General features: G+C 35.5%; 1 protein-coding gene across 17 annotated transcripts in view; it reads right to left on the bottom strand.

The window, feature by feature from the left end:
* The window catches only part of LOC123673027 (serine/threonine-protein kinase MARK2), a 74,058-nt gene that overhangs the window by 12,251 nt on the left and 40,395 nt on the right, over positions 1–21,412 (bottom strand). For 6 of the 17 annotated variants that reach the window (XM_045607431.1, XM_045607434.1, XM_045607436.1 and 3 more), the window contains exons 3-5: positions 4,356–4,589; positions 385–605; positions 182–326 (exon numbers count right to left, since the gene is read on the bottom strand). In XM_045607431.1, coding sequence (XP_045463387.1) covers positions 182–326; positions 385–605; positions 4,356–4,589 — 600 coding nt within the window. Of the gene's footprint in view, positions 1–181; positions 327–384; positions 606–4,355; positions 4,590–10,595; positions 11,919–16,476; positions 16,920–21,412 lie in introns of those variants that run through there. The other 11 variants (XM_045607429.1, XM_045607430.1, XM_045607424.1 and 8 more) reach the window with 9 other exon arrangements.

The following is a 21,412-nucleotide window of genomic DNA, read 5'->3' as shown; positions in this document are numbered from 1 at the left end:
AATCATATCACCATACTGATATTGGGAGAATTGAAATGGAATATAAAATTTTGAATATTGGGGCAATATCAAGAACTTTTAGGACTTAAGATAGTCTTGCTTTTATGTGTTATTGTGTTATGTTGAACCATAATAACCAATATGTGAAAATATCTGTTGGTATTAGAAAACTCATACAAACCTGGAAAAGTTCTGGTGCTGCATAAGGTGGACTGCCGCAAAATGTGTCCAACTTATTGCCAGGTGTAAATTCGTTCGAAAATCCGAAATCTGCTATTTTTATATTCATTTCACTATCCAAAAGTAAGTTTTCAGCCTTCAAGTCTCTATAAAAATATTGTTATTGATCAAAATAAAATATTTCATGTTTACTAAACAACTTACCTATGAATTATTCGTTTTTGATGACAATATTGAACTGCTGAAACAATTTGCCTGAATTTGGCACGGGCCTCTTTTTCTTTCATCCTGCCATGTAAGACGAGGTAGTCAAACACTTCTCCTCCAGATGCGTATTCCATTACCAGGTACAACGTTTTTTCTGTTTCAATGACTTGGAATAATTTCACTATGTTTGGATGATCTAACATTTTCATTATTCTTACCTGTGGAAAAAGAATAATCACATTAAAATACTAGTTTTATATCATATTTTTTATTTGAAAACAAAAATTTAGAGGAAAGCACTGACGTGAAGTCAGGAGCGATTAATTAATCACATCTCATATATGTACCTATATACCGTTCAGTGGTCTCCAAGGGCGTATGATGAATTAGCGCTCAAATGGAAATATTCTATAAATTAATGCCTAACAGAATTCAAGATTGAGTACCCAGATGTTCCCATTGATTATAAATGTTTCCAAAGCACTGTTTCACAGCGTGTTAGTGTTTTCGGTGGACATGGCAGTGTGGAAAGAAAGAGTGGAAGTGGTCGACAAACAAAAAGCACACCGGACTTGATTAATACGGTCAAAGATAGCATCGAAGAAGCTCCAAGAACTTCTGACAGAGTTTTATTCCAACTCACTAGTATCTGCTGTTGGTACATGTCACAAGATATTGAAACAAGACATCAATTTATTTCCATACTGATTCACCTGCTACCAAAAAGTTCAAGAGATTGATTATCCTTGTAGGATGGCTTTTTGTCAGTGGTTCCTGAATGAATTCAATAATAACCTCATGAATGTATTTTTTTTACGAAGCCTGGCTTCACCTTTCTGGGTATGTCAACTCACTAAACATGAATAAGTTAAAACCAAAAAATTTTTTTGGGACACCTCTTCATTCTTAAAAAGTTGGAGTTTGGTGTGCTACGAGTCAGAGGAGAATTATTGGCCCAATTTTTTTGAATGGAACATCAACATCAAGATGGGGTCGATAATGCTGCAGTCCAAAAGACCTTATCCGGCGGTAAACCGTTCGGACAGTTACAGAATGGCCTTGTTCTCCTAACAACTCATCAACCAAAGATCGAGTTGTCGCAAATAGGTCTCTAATGTCCATAAGTCTTAGACGTCGATCTTGAACTTCATTTGTGCCCTTTCGACGTCCGGTGCCTACTCTTCTTTGAATTTGGGCATAATCAAACCACGCTTAACAACATCTCATAAGAGTAGTTGGATTTCTGTTCGTACGGTTAGCGATTTCTCGAAATTACAACTCCGTCTCCCGTAGACCAATAATTCGACCTCTTTCAAATTCATTTAGCTGACGATTAATTACATTTTAACAACAACTAAACATCGACTTTGGATCTCCTCGAACAGGTGGTTTGTTGTAAAATTAAAAAAAAAAATGCAGACACGACTACAATATTTAAGTTGAATTGTTTACATGAAAAAACCTTCACGATTCTTTTCTACAATGTCAATCATTGTTTAACAAAAAAAAAAATTAAATTTAAACAGCTCCTTCTGGGTGTTGCAGTTTATTTGTCAGTTAGTATATTTAGTATTTATTTTCAATATTTGGCAATATAATTTTCATGTCATCATGCAGCAGCCAACGAAAACAAATTTTATCTGAATGTGCAAGTTCAATGAATTTCAATATATTTTGTTTAGGAGCAGTGTTTGTGTACAATTTGGGAAGTTGCTAAAAGCCGTTCACCTCGCTTATTTTTGGACCCATTGTCATTAGTCGGACATACAACAATCGGCACCAAAAAGGAGGTATACTTTGAATCATTTAGGAAGGAAATAACGGACCTGTTCCTATTGAAACGAATCGAGGTTAGATATGAATACTTGATATTAGGGAAAACGGTAATGCAACATTGAAAACTTCGGTCTATATAATTAAGCCTGACGATTTGACCATGACAAATTGGTATTATTGAAATTGGTACGATATGAAAAAACTAATGATAAATTTATAATAGTTTAACAGCACAATAATTATATTGCCGTTTCGAGATGAACGATTTTTTGAACTTTTAAGTACCTTGGGAAGTTTTTTTCAAATATGTGACAAGTTGTTTCAATGTTTTGTGACCGAGTAAAGATACTATTGAATGTAGTTCAATGGCGAATAAACAATAAGAATCACTTTATTTCAATACTACTCCACAACCATACGATTTAAAATAGCTAACACAATGAGTTAAAAATTTGCAATATGCCCTTTCATAAAATAGTAGTTTTGCAGTAGCGACAAGATTGTTTCATTCGCCAGTATTGATACAAATATTATATTAATTATACTCTGTGATAAAAGATGAAACACCAAGAAAATGTTGGAAGTTTTTGACAAACCTTTAATTAGTTAAACAATGTAATCGATTGAAATTTTAGTTAAAATTATGTATTAGCCATGGAAAATATGACGTTTTACTTGAAGTTACTTGGTATATTTCTTGCAAGATTTAGTCAATTTGGGTGTTGTTTTTGGTATCCGTTTTTTTTATTTTTGTGTTATTCTGTTTTGATGCTGCGATTATGCCAAGAATGCAACAAATGTGAGAATTATCGACAACTGACTGAATTCGACAGAGGACGCTTATTGGATTAGGTGAAGGTGGTTTTTCATTTAGAGGAATATCTAATCGCCTTGACCGTAGTACAGTGTTAAGATTAAGATTTAATTAAGAAGGATCCGTTTCGATGCGACCTAATTGTCTATTGTGCCCTCATCAGAGATATTCTCGCCATAACGTGATCTACAGTTCCAGAAGTCTAATGAATTCCAGTATCTGAAATGGCTTCAAGGAGGTTAATTTCTCATTTTTACAAGTTTCTTGCCCAACGCAGATTTTGCGTTGGCTAATGATGGCGAGGCATTCCGTCACCAGGTGATTCGGAGTTTCTTCCTCCTCCCCACAGAATATGCACTCGTCATTTTCTTCTGAACCCATTCTCATGAGGTGTTTCCTAAGGCAACAATGTCCTGTGAGGAATCCAGTGAGGGGAGGTGTTGGATCTCGCATTGTCAAAGTTTCGAGGAAAGTTTTTGGAATGATCCAAACCAGGAAAACTCCGCCAGAGTGTTTCTCTTTCTGTTTTTTCCTTCTCCTGAAAATGTAGGCACATTTGCCTAGACCACAGAAAGACTGTACCGATGAAATAAAAAATTTCGATAAATTACTTTCTTTGACTAATCAAACATTACTGCCAAGTTGGGATGAAAACTTCACAGCCTTCTTGATATTGCATTATTATACCACATAGTGTATTTTTCGAATTGATCCCAATTGTAAATCAACTCAAGTGAACAGTACCAATCTTAAATACATTATGAGATGGATATCGAGTTCGTTAGTTACTTAATTATTATTAATTTAAGCTCAATGAACAATAATAACTATTTCCCTAACAATAGCCTACGATACTGTATATTCTCTAGGACAACACACTTATCATGACAAGATAACAGTTGCCTGGGGCAAGTGGAACCGCACACTGCGATAATAACCGCAATTGGTAGATCATATAAAGAATGACAGCTTTTGTTCTTTCGAAACATGTATTCATGTGGCATTATTACTATCTTCATATGGAAGAATATCGATAAAACTTATTCTTGAAGGAATATGGTCGATGACTCAGAATTTGCCAATCTTTATATCAATGAAAGTAAAAAAATTAGTAATATTTCCAATACGATGCAAGGTATAGGAAATCGAAGTTCTCTTAAAAATTAAAGATAAAAATGTTTCTGAAATTCCAGTAATTATCTAAATTTGTTTTAGTGAAATTATGAGTGAAAGTTTTTTTTAAAACTTCCTCTATTTGTACTGTTCATTTCAAATTCAAAAGATGACATATTTGTGCCTTGATTACTGCTTTCAGAGCGAATTTTCCGTGCGCAAAACCTCATTTCCCGAAACGGTCGTAGGGAAAATATCAACTTACTTCTCTAAATAATTTCAACAAAGAGCCTGGGTTAAGTTGTGTCTTATCTATGATTTTGATGGCCACCTCCTTGCCAGTAGGAACGTGTTTCGCCAGTTTCACTTTGGCAAAGTTACCTTTGCCTATTGTTTTAAGTAACTTGTATTTGCCGATTGTCGGTTCCTCTCCCACCCTGGGCCTGTTCCTCGTCGAGGCCGAGCTGCTTCGTGTTTGTTCGCTTGATCCATCGCTTCCCTAAAAATAACAAGAAAAAAAAATTAGTTACACCGAAAATAAGGATGGAGCATTTCTATATTTCATAGAAAATAACTGGAAAGATTTGTTGTATGGAGAATTTAAGGTTGAATACCACTGGCGGCTCATGTTTAGTCTCATAATATAAACAAAAATGAAAATATCTAGAACAGAAGCTACTGAAACTGACAATACATCTGCTCATCTCAACTGCATAAAAATCTATGGGGGCAATTTATAGTTTTGGAGAGAAAAAAAGTAGGATGGAACAATATCAGGTAAATATGGTGGTTGTTCTCACTAGAAAATTGACCTTTGGCACACGAAATTCTATTTAGAATGCAAATTTTGTGACATATTCTTAGTTATACCGTATTTTTGTTTGTTTTAAAACATTACAGATGAACTGATCAAATGAAGCACAATAAATAAACTAAAAAGAAGAATTTGAAGGCTTTAGAAAAGATCATTTCCCAACATATTCAGAATCTCTGTATCCTTGGAATGACGATGCAATTCTTAAGTGTTGAAATTATATAGGGTGGCCTATATTAAACAGTCAGGACAGAGGAGGAAGTTTTGCCATTTCAAATTCGAGGGTTTTCGACCATTTTTATGGGAGGGGTGGCAATCCACTAAAAATCTAAAATGGCAAGCTACAAACTATAAATTTAATTTTTTTGAAGTTTTATGCTCCCTACCCTTGAATGAAGAGCTTTTATTGCTTTTTGAACAAGAATATGATACATGAATAATTAATGAACTAAATCATATGCATCTACATTACTGCGATGAATGCATTTTTGTTGCCGAATTGAACAAATTTTCCGAAGACAAACATTTCAACATAAGGGCCAAAAAAAACTTCCTGGTAAACGAAGCAACTTGCAATTGTGAATCCCAAAAAATATCATTAAGGCCAATATATCGAGCAAAATCGCGCATCATACCAAACCTAAACGAATTTTCGCTAAGCGAATTATATACGACTTTTCTTATTGACTTAGTTCAGCCTCAAGGCAATAACTATTAAACAGTTCAATATATCTGTTAATAACGTCTATTGTGGAAGAGAAACTGCTAGGCTTGAATTGCCTTTTCTCACTGGTGAACATTATGCATTATATGCCATAGAACAATAGTTTATAGTCGATGATGTCTAATACCTTGATGAGAGAATGATTGTATCGCCTCTTGAAAGTCCTAATCAAATGCACGCAAGCGGAACGATGTGTGTTCAGTTTAACGACTTCTTGGGACAGGATCGTCCTATTTATTACTCACGATTATGAAACTATGGTAGTGTCGACTTCGGAGACGCTTCGTGCTGGTCAATAAAGCAAAACGCTGACTTGAACGGTGGGTTCATACATTATTTATGAATTTGCGAAGATATACAAAATATAAACAATACTACTTTTTTCGAAAACTACCGGGAATTGGTGAATGAAACACAAAATATGAATTACTCATCCGAAAATCTTCCTAAATGATACACTCATGTCAACGAGTTTTGGAAAGAGTATAAAATGGATCGGAGCCATATCAGGGGAATAAAGTGGCTGGAGGTTGAAATTCGTTGAGTTTTTAGAGAGAAATTTCTCGTGGCGCGAAAAAACTCGTTTCTCATATTTGCATTGCAAAATTTAAGAAGCATTTTTTTTTGTAAAAATCACAGATGACGTTCCAATTTTGCACGAGAATAGAGCATATAATATACCAATTATTGACATATTATATTCATTGTTCGATCGATTTTTTTATACGGGGTGTTTATAAATTGGAGGTAAAAAAGAGAAATAAAGAGATTCCTCATATAATGTCAAGAAGAAAAGGTCTCGGAAAAAGTACAATGATATGGGTAGTAAAAGCATTGTTTTCCATATACATTGAATTTTTTTTTACAAGTTTTTTTCTCATAACATCTGCACTTCACAAGATATTTAACTGACATTTGGCATCGATTTTCCAATTTATAGTTACATAAGGTAGTACGTCAATTTCTATTGCCAATCTACAAGGTGATTTTTTTGGTGAAACATTGATTATTTAAAAACTGTGAAAAGAAACTTTGATCGGGAAAATCTAAATTATCATAAAATTCAGTTAGTGAGTAGAGATGAATAAATCAATTATTAGTTCTGGTGCTAATTTTCTCGATATAGCAATAATTCATAAAGATTCCATAAACTTATTGAAAATTGTCAATATGCATTTCCTATTGCATCAGATGTTTCGGATATGGAAATTTTTGTAATCAGAAAAAATTTCAGAGGACCAAAACATTCATTTCTCACAGTTAACAATGTATGGTTTAAAAGAAAAAACGTGTTTTCTCTCAGTGGAAATAATGTTACAATGAAAAAACCTAACGGTTTTTTCACCTTCTAACGAAGGTTCAGTTGTCGATTGAACATGCTTCAGGCTCATTCCAATTTTCTGCAAACTCGAATACAAATACAAGTATCCATTGTGCTAAATGTTCGTTTTCGGATGACAGGAACCCAATTTAAATTGTACAAACACGGTCGAACGTGGTAGAAACCAGTGGCGGATCCAGGATTTCTTCAACGAAGGGCTGCGCACAGTACCGAATTCACATGAAAGTTATACAGAAGAAATTGTACAAAATATTGAAGCATCATCGCCCAAAGCGGGCTGGACTAGCCACTCCTAGAAACTCTTGGAAAATTCTTATCGACAGCGTCGATAAGAGTATGCAGTATTCTGAATAATCCTCAAATTGAGCATTGTCCGAAAGAAAACAAAAAAATTCGATTTATCAATAATAATTTCTCAGGTTCATTTTGGGAATTCTAAATTACAAGAACACCATAATTCGATCCGGATTTGTATTGATGATGAATCATGAATTGAATATTGTACATTGGTTAAAAATATTGGTTGCAATATAGTATTGATCATTTTAGTTGGAGAACTAGATTCATTAATTTTAAAGGCAAAAAAATAAAGGTTCTTAATTGAAAAAATTATTTCTCAGGAATTTTAGAGACATGGCAAGTCAACCACTGGAAAGTTTTGACTTCAGTTCAGATGTGTGCCCAGAAAGCTCAATTCAGTATTGTGGTTAAAGGAGAAGAAGATGTTCAGAGTAATAAACATGTTAATTACTCAATGTAACAGAGAATATTTTTCTGTGGTCTTTGGTTATCAAGAAAAGTAATAAATATACTACATACTTAATTCCCAGATTATTTTTTCGCACGCTCAATTATAAAAAATCAAAAAGGTGATGATAAGAAAATGAGATTTTTAATATTGATCGTGGAAGATAGTAGGTTAGACAGTGTTGCAGAATCATAACGATTAGAGAGTTTCTTAAAGAGGTAAAGAGGATTTTACATTGAATGTGAGTAAAGTTTCGTAGCTCTTGAAGTATGCACCGTTTTAATTTTGTATGTTAATCCCTGAAGAAAACATTGAAAGCTTGGAAGCGTCAATGAAGAGTTTAAGAAACTAATAGCCTTTTTTTGTGAACTTACAAAATCTGATAATTTTCAATCAAATTAGAATGCACACAGCTCGATACGTCTTCAAATATTCATAACATAAAACCCGCAATGTTTTTGTTAGCCAAGTGTAGGTTACTCAAATTAATTGCTCAACCAGGACATCGGAAACAAGATAATACCAAGCAGAGTGGTGGACAAATTGGGGTTGAATGTATCAGCTTAATTGAGATCCAATTCTCCCGCTTCGACCTTTTTGCGAAATGCCGACCCCAATACATCATGATTCAACGTTTCGAGTCCCACTTTCTGATAAGATACACTTGACATAATTTTATCGAGAGGGGACTTTTGAGGGGTTGCTACTCTTAAATGTCGCACATTTATTGATTGCGGTTTTTCGCTATACCAGCAAGCGTCACTGAGATCCGGTTCAACACGGAAAGTTGGGAAATTGAAAAAGTTCTTCCGGCCAAGGCAGCACGCACTGTGCGAAATCTTCGAATGGGAGCAAAACGCTTTGGAGAAACTCATTTTTTAATTTGTCCTCTTCGAAGAAGGATTTTAAATGAATAAACCTATGAAGAACACTGCACATTTCCAGCTATGCTTTGTAATTTCCCCCTATCTCGAAAAAAAAACTCAAATTATTAGAAATGGTCGTATAAAAAATTAAAATTTTCTGAAGTAGGTAGATCTGAAGCTAGGACTTCTTGCTGCTTCAACCAGCTTACATGTTTTACAAGCTGAAGACGCAATTATAATGATAATTATTCGAACAAGAATATTGAATATTTTCTTACTTAATTATAAGGGTCAGGGCTAATGATAATTATTATATTTTTTCATTTTGAATCTCAAATTCGTTGTGCTACAGTAAAGGTTTTTTATATCAAATTTTATCAAATAGCTCTTAAAGTTTCTAAAACTGTTTTCATTTTTAAATTTCAAATAAGTATTCCAAAACTATGTGAATTTTATTAGATCAACATTGCTATTGTTTATTCTAAATCAAAAAAGTTGGAATAACATCCTGAACTGTAGTATTTCCTTCCGATATGTACTGTCTACTATTGGCAAATGAATCGCGAAAAAAGATCTTAGAGAGCAAAATATTTGTTTTGTTGCAAAATCAGAGAGTGACTTCTGTTTTTCACTTAGTATAACTATCTAAAATTATCCATGGAATCTCTCTCATTTTTGTTTTTTTTCCCAATTTAGGAACATCCTGTATAGATATAATTTGAAATAATTAATTTATCGATAAAGAAGGCAGTTTTTGAGTTATTGAACATTTCATTAGTATCAATTTAAGAATGAGCCTTTCTTCATTAACTTCTTTCTGAGTGGCATATTAAAATTTTTGATTAATATTACATGATTCAATGACAAGAAATCTGAACTTCTTATGCGAAGAAAATTTTTTTGTTTTGTATTTATCCGTTCAATGGATAATTTTCAATTCGAAAGATTACATTCACACAATGGTGATTTTTGGTCACGTACTTTAAAAATCGATCGTAAATTTCCGATTGTTTACACAATTCCAACAGTTATTTCATTTTGAACTGCGATAACAAACGAAAACCAACAAATAGAGCAATCTGAGAAGTAGGTCATAAAAATGTTTGTTGTACAGGTGTTTCAAGACATGTGTATATGTAAGTAAGGGGAACTCTGGCATTGGATTTTCTCCATAGATATCTCAATACGATATTTTATTCAGAATGTACGATATTTCTTTTTAATTTTTTTTAGGAAAATTAAATGGAAACATTTTTATTATCAGAACTATAACGTTCAAAACGAAGTTTATTCGAGAAGAGTATCTAGTTAATAGTTGATTTATTGTCTTTGGAAAATAAACTTTAATTTAAAATCGAAAACAAATCGCATAAACTGTTTAATTGCAACTTATAATTGAGAGTATAATTTTAATTATTATGCATGTGTGATAAGTTAACGATATAGAATTTGATATTTTTTGGATAACGGTAGATAATCGTCAATGGCTCAATCGTAGATGCAATCTTATAAATTTTTCTTTTTATGAAAATTTTCCTTAAAATCAAATAAATTTGTCCGAAAATGTACCAAATATTGATACCAAAATTGAAAAAATTTTCAACTTTAACAGGTGTAACCACGAAGCACAAATCTATTATGTTTCGTTAAATAAGAATAATAATTATTTGGTAGGAACATTTGTTGATGCAATTCGTTCTGTACTTGGAATTCCTATTAGATTTATGACGTTTTATTTAACAAAAGCCTTCAACATTGATCTTTGATATTTGCGTTAGTTTGATTAAAACTTTAATACCCAGTGGAAATTATATCGCAAAAAATATGTTGTACATAAGCTTCAATCGGATCCATTTCAAATTGATTCTAGTTAGACATTGTGGCGAGAAGTTGGATCCAAACAAAGCCACTATACGTCATTAAAATTAGTTTTCCAAAGTTTCGGCTACCATAATTTATTCAATACCAATTTTCGAAAATCAAATCCCGAATAATCCAAGGCCCGATTTACCTTCAAATCTAGTTTCCTCCTAGGAGGTCCCACCGACACAGGATGGGCACGCCCCTGCGCATCAGAGGCGGCTCTGACGACCGCGCTGATCTTTCTCGTGTTGCTCCTGCTACCCACTTCCATGCTTTTCCGCTCGATGGCGTGCCTATCGAATGGCTTTTCCGAAGTTTCCAAGTCGCTCAAACCGTTCGCCTGAAGGTCGTCCACTTCTGCACAATGCTTGATGGGATTCAGCAGCGTCTGCTCGGGATCCAGAAAATCGTGAGATTTTTCCGAACGTCGGTCCGATATAGAGGCTATGGGGATGTCGATCTTCAAATTGCGCAGTATCTCATCGAATTTCTTAAGTTTTTCCTCCTGTTTCTCCCTGTTATCGATCTTGGTGATCAGGCTCTCGATCTGGTTCAGATGGTTCAAGGTGCTGTCAGCGTCGCTTTCCTTCTTAGGGTTCAAGATGAGGTTCAGCGCTATGGTTGGGGGTTTTGGAAGCGCCTTGACGTTGTTCTGCTCGATGTGATAGACGTTCTTGTCCTTCCTCAGCTTCATCTCGCTCTTGGGCGACGACACTGGCGATTTGTATACATTCAAAGGTTGCTGGATCTTGACGTTATCGCTATCAATCGGCTTATAACGCACAAGGACGTTCTCGCCTTTGTTCAGATCGTTCGTAGCGTTACTGTTCGAGCTGTTTTGGAACAGACGATCCGACTTGGTTCTGTCGCGCAGAGACTGGCTCCTGATGGCCTTACAGCTCTCGACCAGAGGGGAATCCTTGCTGACTTCTCGGTCGAAGGTGAGTTTAGAATGGCGTTCCGAGTATTTACCGGATTTCAAGCTGGCCTCGCGTTGCTCCCTCAACATCCTGATGCCGATATCGTACTTATCTCCTGAGTTCCAAGTGCTTCTGTCCGGCTTCTTCTCCAATGACATAGTTCGGCTACAGCAGGATCAAACGCACATACATACTCCGCACTTTTTCCACCAAGAAAATCAAGACAAAAGAAGGAAGGTACCGTGGAAACGCCCGCTACGATTTCGAAGTCTCGTATCAATCTGATCCGATAGGTCTCATCATCACCAAGATAGCGCCGTATTATCAATCACTTCGGCGGCTTATCTGCGACGATTATCTTACAAATCAAACAGAATTCTACTTGCAACGAAATCTAAATTGGACACATATCTACCGACGACGTGTGCAGCAAGTTTATCTGCAGCCAGTCGGCGGGCCTGCCGAGTGACTAAAGATCCCCTATTACCGGTTGTGTAATCGCTTTAGTCAAGGTAGAGCCGAGAGAATTCGATCATAACATTTTACCGTGTGCGGCCGAGATCGACGAAATATAGTTACGAACAGCTGATGCACAGAGCAGCGCGTTCAATTGTCCGATAGCGGTAACGTGGGATGTAAAATTTCAGGTTTCGTGGAAATGGTGTCGTTTGAGGAAATTCGCGACCTTGGACGTACTGGCATGGGAGCACGATGGGGGGAGGCGATGGGTAATGCATGAAAGCTAATTGATGTCGTCGTCTGTACGGGGCCTGGCCCATTCGAAGGTCTCCTGTCGGATATAGTAGACAAAGGACCCAGATATGGAACGGTTGAATCATCTTCATCCGGTAGGTTCTGCCCGATCTGCGAGCGATTGCGATTTAAGATATGCAAGAGTGTGTTCGTGAATTGGAGGTATTAAGGAGAGTGGGAGATTCCTTGGGTGATTTTGAGAGAAAAAGTCCTACAGACGTGGGCTCGCAAACGCTTTGTTTTAGAGATATAGGGTGTTTCTTGTAGTCCTACTGTTTTGTGATGATTTTACCAATTTATCGAATCTATATTAATCTACGCTGTAGATTGGGTAAATAAGAGCCAAAACTAATCATTAATTTATTCATCACAGCTTCTTACTGGATCTTTATAATGATTTGGATTTTCCTGAGGATTGCTAGAGAATTATTTTCTCGAAATCAATAAAAGATACGACAAAACTATAAGAAACCAAAAAATGTAGTACTGAACCAAATTTTCATTTTACATTTCTCTGATGACGTTTATACCAGTTTATCGAATCTTAATTATACTTTGCTACAGATTGGGTGAACAAATGCCAAAACTTGTGATTAATTTAGCTCACTAACTGGATCTCTATAATAATTTGCATTTTTCTGAGAATTACTAGATTTATGTTTCTCGAAATCGATAGAAGATACGTCGTAACTACAAAAAACAAAAGAGTGTAGTTTCTTTTAACAATTTTCTTAACTAACAGTGACCCACAATAAAAAAATATAAAGGAAAAAAGCGAACACTGTTATATGCCTTTAAGTTGATTATCTTGTGGAGGAAAGGTTCTATGAGAAAAAAACCTGAAAAAAAAAATAAAACTTTGCACCCTGTATCTCGAAAACTAATCATTTGCGAGCCTTTGTTTATAGGACTTTCTTTTTGAAATGATCCTAGGAATCTGCATTTCTCTAATAGTTTTCCAAAACGAATGATGTAATTTAAAATTGTTATAATGGCAACACTGAATATTATTTTTTGACATTTCTTATGTCATTTGTGTCCAGTTGGTTATATCGCTTCATCATCAAAAGATACACTCTACAACAACGTTAAAAATTGTTTTATCAAAATCAGTGCTCACTTGTGAATAGGTACTGAGAAAAAATTATAATTAATTTATAAATGTAACACAAATTATCTTGAATTATTGAATTATCCAGAAAATAAACAGTAAAATTCCAGGGGTTTGAAAAACTTTTTTTCCTCGAACGATTCTGAGGATTAGCATTTATAATACTAAGATCTTCTTATTTATACTGGAACCTTATGGCCTAGAGGTATATCTATATTTATACCATAACGCATAATATAATTTCTTAAAAGAACGACTTTCAAAAAAATAGTATTTAGATGGAAATCTAAGCAAATAACAATATCTCATATATAGAGTTCGCAAATTTCGAAATAAATTCCATTGGAAAATCACTTTTTAAAAATTTTTAACTTTTATTAAAATCTGAAACAAAATTTTCCGAATGAGGTTTGTATAATTTTTTCCAATTATATAGTTGAAAAATTTTACGACCTTCGACAACTATTTACATAGAATATTCCAACAATTCAATTAAAGTTAATGACTGGATACTCATCTGATGAAATGATTCAATATGTTTACTAGAAAATTGGATTCCATGTAATGCTTATTACGTTTGACGTACCCATTCAAATTATTACAATCCATATGACTCATTTTTACTCAAAACTGGAGATTCTCAAAACATTACTTCCATAACCTTGAAAATAAAACGTATCCCTAATAATTGGAGCTAATACTAATAATTTTTGTGTTCGGAGAGTGAAACAATATGTTGTTGAATTTAGGGCACATTGAACTCTTGGTTCTTTTGACATCTGGACCTTCCACAGTAAACATTTTATGATAACGTCATATCCATGATGTGGGTACTAATAAAAGAGTATGTTATACATACTGGACTCAAGTTTGTCTCAGTAGTACGGTGCTACTTGAACATGAAAATATCAGTTGATTGAGAATCGAATGTGCAGGTTATGTTATCAAGCTAATAGCCACCATAATCATGTAATTTAGCACCATGAGACTATTTAATTTGGGGTTGGGTGGAACATTGAGTCGCATAAATGTATTATCGAAGGGAAGGTCGAAATAATTTTCGTTACCGGTTAATTAAAACCACATTTCTGTAATCATGTCGTTGAAATTTTCACATAAAATGAATATCCATAGAAGAATAAGAGGAACAAAATTCGCTGTATTGTTCGCCGTGTTCCACTTCCCTACATGCTCTCGAAGGCAAATTAAATATTAAATTACTTCGGAACAAAAATTAAATGAAATAGCCTTCAGATATAAAAGTAGAGGTAGATAATAATAAGAATGTAAATTCTCTTCGCCGACTTTTCTCCCAAGTTTTCCTGGTAAAGGTATACACATCATACAAGTTCAACAACAGATGCGGAACGTCAATCTCACGTAGTTAGAACCTTGATTTAACCACTCCCGTGCATCGTTAAGACGATCGAGAAAAGAACCAGTGACCTGTGAACTCCGCAACAAAGACACATTGGAAAATAAGTTGGTTTCTTGCGAACATATAACTGCAACTGAATAACGGTTTTCTTCGATGGAATTGAAGGTTTCTCTGATCTCAGATTGTTTCGACTTTCGTTGGATATTGCACTTCATTCAATAAGTCTCAGGTCTAACCAGTAAAATCACCTTCAGGAGTGATTCATGTACTCCAACTTTCCTTTAGCTTTTCTATACCTTTTCTGTAGAAAGATCTCTCTTTTCTTTGGGAATAGACTTGAACCTCGGAAATCACTTCTTATAAGAGACGAATTCCTTTCTCTAGATCATTGCTTGAAGGCCTTCCATAAGCCAGTAATCAATCACTGGAGGGTAGATCTGAAGAATAAGCTGGTGGTCAAGCAGTTGGAAGTGCAATTTGTTCACTTTGGCCATGGTTTTCATAAATTTGCGACAAGGAGCATTGTCTTGGTGAGCATTTTTTCTTAATTTCTACACTCAGTGGATCCAATAACGTTATGTAATATTCACTGTTGAAGGTTTAACATTTGTCAAGATAGCACGAAATATACCATGCACGTCCCAAAACACGGATGCCATAACCTTGCCAGCTGATTAAGATTTTGGTCGCCTTGGACAGCTTTCCACTCAGCTGATGGTCTCTGACTCAGTCACATTCTATTTATTCAGATCCAAACAACGTTTGAAATCTACGATGCGTTGTTGCTTTTGATCAACAGTGAGCAAGCTCGGCACCCATTTGTCATGGACGAATGTTCAAGCAAAAAGTGAATACACTGCCTCTTGATTTTTTCAAATTCACAGATTTCTCACGCAACTTCAATATAGGATCGCTCAAAACCATTTCATTGACTTTTTTGATGTTTTCTTGAACAACTGCCGAATTCAGGCGATCAGAGCTTTAGCATCGTCGGTAGTTCTTCGATCACGTTTAAAGTCAGGATACCACCTTCTAACCGGTGTTGTCGATGGAGCAGAGCCTGACTAATACATATCAAACCATTGTTTTGCTTGCATAGTACTTTTCCCTATCAAGAAACAGTGTTTCATCATTACACGAAACTCGTCAAGTGTTAGGAATGAAGCGATACAAAATTATTTGAACAGTTTAAAAAATGGAAAAAAAAAACAGGTTTTGAATTTTCTGGAAATGAGTTTCAACATCTTTTGGTCTAAAAGTGTACTGCTTGTTCCAAATTTCTAGATTCTAATGAAGAATATCGACAATAATAACATATCTTTATAATGAATTTCTCTTTCGGAAAGTGAAAAAATCCTTAAATTTAATAATCATATTCTTTACTTCGAATTGCTTCTGCATCCACCGTATTCGCCAGATATGGCCCCTAGCGACATTTTCCTGTTCTCAGACCTCAAAAGAATGCTCGCTGGTAAGAAATTTAGCGCCAATGAAGAAGTAATCGCCGAAACTGAGGCCTATTTTGAAGCGAAAGACAAATTGTTCTACAAAAATGGAATCGAAAAGTTGGAAGATCGCTATAATCGCTGTATCGCCCTCGAAGTCAACTATGTTGAATAATAAAATAGAATTTTGCAAAAAAAAAATGTGTTTTACTGTGGTAGACCGGGGACTTTTCAATAGGCCTGTTATTCGAGGATCCATAACATTGAAACCATTCGTCTAAGAATTTCTGGTGAAATCTTTTTTTTTAAGCCCGTAAGCAGTAAAAATTTCATCTAGGTTTAAATTTTCTTTTTCCTTAAAGAAAATAAACAAAATTATATTTATCTCCCAATATCTTTCTTACACTCAACTACCCCATTACCTTTTTTTTTCTAGCCACCACACAAGGCAGACCCTCCACCATGTTCACCACCATACCACCAGCGGCGGCGCCGGGATCGTTGCTCTCCCTGCGACGCGCGACGCCGCTGGCGTCCTCGTATCGTACGTGGTGCGCCGCTGTCCTCTTCAAAGGGTACCGGGTGTCGGCACTCACCCTCCTTTCGATCTTGGAGGAGGGCGGCTGCACAGCCGACTTTGACCTTCGCAGCATCCGCAGGATCTGATCCTTCACCCTGTTCGGCCTGTGCTCGTCGGTCTGCTGCATTGCCGCCGCGGCGTCCACCCTCGCGACGCCTACGCTCGACACCTCGAACATCATGGCGGTATCACATCAGTCAACTGTCACTATCGAGATGTCGCGCTGAAAAGTCTTTTGTGCGAAATCGCGAGCCACTGGATTGATAGGTTATCGATGAAGAACACCTGTATATGTATATCGAGATTTATAGTGGAATATAGAGGTTCAATTGTGGAAATAATGGAGCTGTTCAACAATGCTTGTTAACTGAACTTGAAATAGTTGCGGGAATATTGATTTCTGATTAGTTTATGTAATTGTACTAATATAAACTGAACTAACACGTGCCGTGGATTTACCTAACTGGTTATATAATTGTAGAAGCTCATACTTGAAATTTTTTATTACCTATACAGTGTGGTCCAACGTGAACTTAACTCCCCGATTTTCCGGCTTTAAAATGAGGAACATTACTTGGAACCGACAATTTCTGATTCTAGGGGAACAACTTTTCCGCTCTTCGCATCTACGTAAGTGCAATCTTCTAACGAGGGTGATTACAACCCCTTGATTTTGAATAGGGATGAGGGGTGGTGCGATACCTCATAGGGATTCACGGTTTGACTTGATTTTCATGATACTTGGCTTGAGCTTGATTTCATTTAGTAGTTTTTCAATCTCAAGTCAAATATTTATTCATCAAGTACTTGAATCATATTCACAAGCTACTTGTTTTTAAGCAGTTTTATTGTGTAGTGTCACAACAATAAAAAATGAATAAATGAGAAGGAACCTTGCAAAGAACACTTTTATTTATTGAACTTATTGTATAAAAGAACCGAAAATATCAACAATTTTGGAACAGAAACATAAATCAAATCACTATAAATCAACAAATTAAAAAATAATCAAAAAATAAAGTTTCTTAATATTGGGAAACCTCCAGGCTTTGTTCGATTTCATAAATCTTCCATCCAGGATCTAAGACACATGAGGCATCTTATAGATTTGTCACCTAACCTATTGCGGGTTTCTCAACTTTGAGATCAGCTCAGGAAAATTGTCTTTCAACAGGAGCTGAAGATGCTGGCGTTGATAAAAAATCTTTGGTCATTTTGGCCAAGTGTGGAAAGATATTTCTGATTCTATAGAAATGTGAGAAAACTACTAATAAAGTCACACTGGCGAATGCTTCCCTCTCTCGGCGCTCGAGGAGTCACCTTATTTAGTATAAGCGCGCACGAGATTGCAGAAATATATGCCGTGCGACGAGTGCATATCAAGCTCAAGTAATATCAATCTTGCTATCAAGTCAAGCAATGAATATCTAAAATCAAGGCAAGCTCAAGTATGTAATTTTTCACGAGCTTGATTTTCAAGTCAAGTAGTTGGTAAAAATGTCAAGCTACTTGGCTTGATGAATCCCTAATACATACGTCATTTTGAAAATCTTATCGAGTACTATCTGATCCTCATCCCTATTCAAAATCAAGGGGTTGTACTGACCCCCATTAGGGGTTTGCAGTTACGAGGATGCAAAGAGCGGAAAAGTTGCTCCCACTCGAATCAGAAATTGACGAGTCCGTGTGATTTTCCACATTTTCATTTTAAAGCCAGAAAATCGAGATGTTAAGTTTTCGTCAGACCACGCTGTATATACTTCTACGATAATTACGTATCTACGATAAAGCTTCTGAATACGATTATTCAAAAAATTTCTTATCATACGATGTTGAAGAGAGGGTTCAAAAAGCTTTCAAATGATGTATCACAATGTATCTTTCCTATTCAATTGCAAGGGGTGCACCCCGCTTGAGAGGATTGCTTGTTTAAGCCACAAGTATACATCAGCAAATTTCTTTGTTGAATAATTCCGAAGGTAATTAATAAATCAATAATCAATCTGGGCGTATACTAAGTAGTCATCATAAATTGTTTCAATTGGTATAAACATCTCATTAAGATGTAAAAAATGGGAAAGATCGTTAACGTGTCAAGATACTGGAAATTGACTGCCAAGGAATAGTTCATGGGCGTAGACAGCAAATGTTTGTGAATGTTAGTCGACTCACAAAATGTCATGTGCGGTAATGAAAAGGCAAGTTTCAAGTTCACAAGTGAATGTGCACAAGACAAACAAACAATATGTTCACTTAGATATCATGAATTTGCACTTTTATTTGTGCATTTGTAACATGTTTTATCGAAATATCGGGTCATGTTGTTTTCAGGAATTTGGAACTGCTACGAGATGAGCTTCAGTGAATTGTGGAACTGCTGAAGGTCTGTATTGGGTAGTCGTGCCAAATGGGCTTGTCAGTAGAAATATGCAGGCTCTGCAAATCGTGGTAAGGAACAGCTGAGTCGACTTTGTGCAAATGTCTAGAATTGGCTGGTATAAATGCCAAACTCCTAGGTAGGCCAGTTCTTAATCTTTACGATATGATGTTTCTGGCCCCTAAGGATGTCGTCAGATTCCCAACACTATACGCTCTATTAGTGATGACGTCACACACCACCATTTTAGTTCTCCTGTCAGTCATCGGAATCCAAACAAACAAATTGTCATTCAATTTATTACGTTGTCGTTGAAGAAATTGGCTTATTTTGATAAATAAGATTATTGAAGGAACGATTTTACTATTAATTAATAGACAGAAGGCACGAGATTAATACCAGTAAGTTCGAACTTGAAGTTCAACTAATAAACACGGATTTTTACAAAATCTGGGGAATGATACAGGATTCAAACTTACTGGTATTAACCTCGTTCTTTCTGTCTATCAATTAATGCTGAAATAGTTCCTCAAATACTCTTATTTATAAAAATAAGCCAATTCCTTCAACGCGTATTAATTTTAATGACAATTTATTTGTTTGGATTCCGAATACTGACAGGAGAACCCAAAATGGCGGTGTGTGACGTCACACTAATAGAGCGTATTGAAGATCTTGGGAGCAGGGCATAGGGACAAAAGATAAAAATGGGCCAGATCCTGAAAAGTTGAGCCTCAGTCTAATCTGTGTAACTCTCATATCTATATGACCCACAGATCCATGTAGCATAGATCCATATAGCTCACAGATATTCCTAGTCAGTTCTATGTAGTAGTTGGTAGAAACCTACTTCGCAGATATATCTACCTTACCGCCTAGTTCCTTCTTGAATGTCTACATTACAATATAACCTTCAATATTCTGTTCAAACCTATAATTTCTACATGAAAATCAACGTATGTAAATTTCTTTTCTTTTTCAACCAAATCCGAATATCTATAATTGAAAGAAAATGTATCATTATAGATGTTTGAATTTAAACCATCAGAAGTAGATTTCACAACATGATACTTTCAAATTTTAATTGTTACTTCTTATAAACCTAGATCAAACAGATAATCAGTGGACTTTTCTGTAGGGGTGCAACGAAACGCCATTTTCAAACCGAACCGAATTTTTCGATCCGGCTGTATTGGCCGGACCGAACCGAATTTGTAGGCCGAATCACAAACCGAACCGTTGGCCGGATGGCAGATCGAAACTCCTTCAAAGAAGCTTCAGAAAAAGGACTAGAGGAAAAATCTAGTTTTTAATAAAAACTATTCCATAGCTACCTTCATCGACCCGAGATATAAAAATGTGTTTTTTAACACATCGGGAAAAAAATCAATTATTTCCATTGTGATCAAGGAAATAACTTCTATAAGTAGACTTACTGGAGGAAGCGATTCGGAAACGAATAACTCAGATGACGAACCATTAATAAAAAAAAAGAAGGCCAGTAACGAGACTTCAACTTTATGGCAATGCTTTGAAGACATTGCCAATTCCTCTAAAGAAAACAAAAACTGTGATGTTAAAAAATCCATCACGGATGAAATTGGTGAATACCTCCAAAAACCCATTTTAGATCGGAATTCGTGTCCTCTCGAATTTTGGAAGACACAGAATAAAAACTTTCCTTACATTTTCAAACTTGTACCGAAATTTCTTTTATGTCCTGGAACAAGTGTTCCAAGCGAACGCTTATTCTCAGAAATGAGGAACATTTTCGAAGATAAGAGAAGTTTGTTGGATCCCGAAATGGCCGAAAAAATAGTGTTCATTCATGAAAATGTTTAGTTGTTTTATTTGACTACTCTATAGAATCAGAAATATTTTTGTTTTCATCCTGATGTTATTAATTATGAATTATGTTATGATCCTTTTCGTGAAGAGTATTTTTTATGTTTTCAGCTGTGATAATTATGAATTACGTTCCTTTTCTAGAAGACTTTTATTTTTTAATCTGTGATATTTAGGATTGATATATCATATTTCTAGAAGACTTTTCATTTTTATTATGCAAATAAATTATCAAAATTATCTCCTGTTTTTCTTTCAATTTTCACTTGGAAAAATTCGGCCGAATCGAATTGGAATTCGGCCTAGGCCGGAATTCCGGCCGAGCAGCCGAATCGGCCGGAATTGGTAGTTCGGTTCGGTTTCGGTTGCAGCCCTACTTTTCTGTTCCAATAGCGAACTTCAGTTATAGTGCTGAAAGCAGGGTTTAAAAGACAAGTTAATATAAACCGATTTAGTAAAGTTTACATCCACTTCTGTCTACCCGATCTCAAGGTTCAGGTATTAAGAATAACAAAGATAAATTATGGCTTCGGTTGCATCATTATCCTTCTACGTA

Source organism: Harmonia axyridis, chromosome 2 (genome assembly GCF_914767665.1).
Source record: "Harmonia axyridis chromosome 2, icHarAxyr1.1, whole genome shotgun sequence".
Taxonomy (NCBI): domain Eukaryota; kingdom Metazoa; phylum Arthropoda; class Insecta; order Coleoptera; family Coccinellidae; genus Harmonia; species Harmonia axyridis.
Note: the sequence above shows the minus strand (reverse complement) of the source record. Positions and strands in the feature narration are given on the sequence as shown.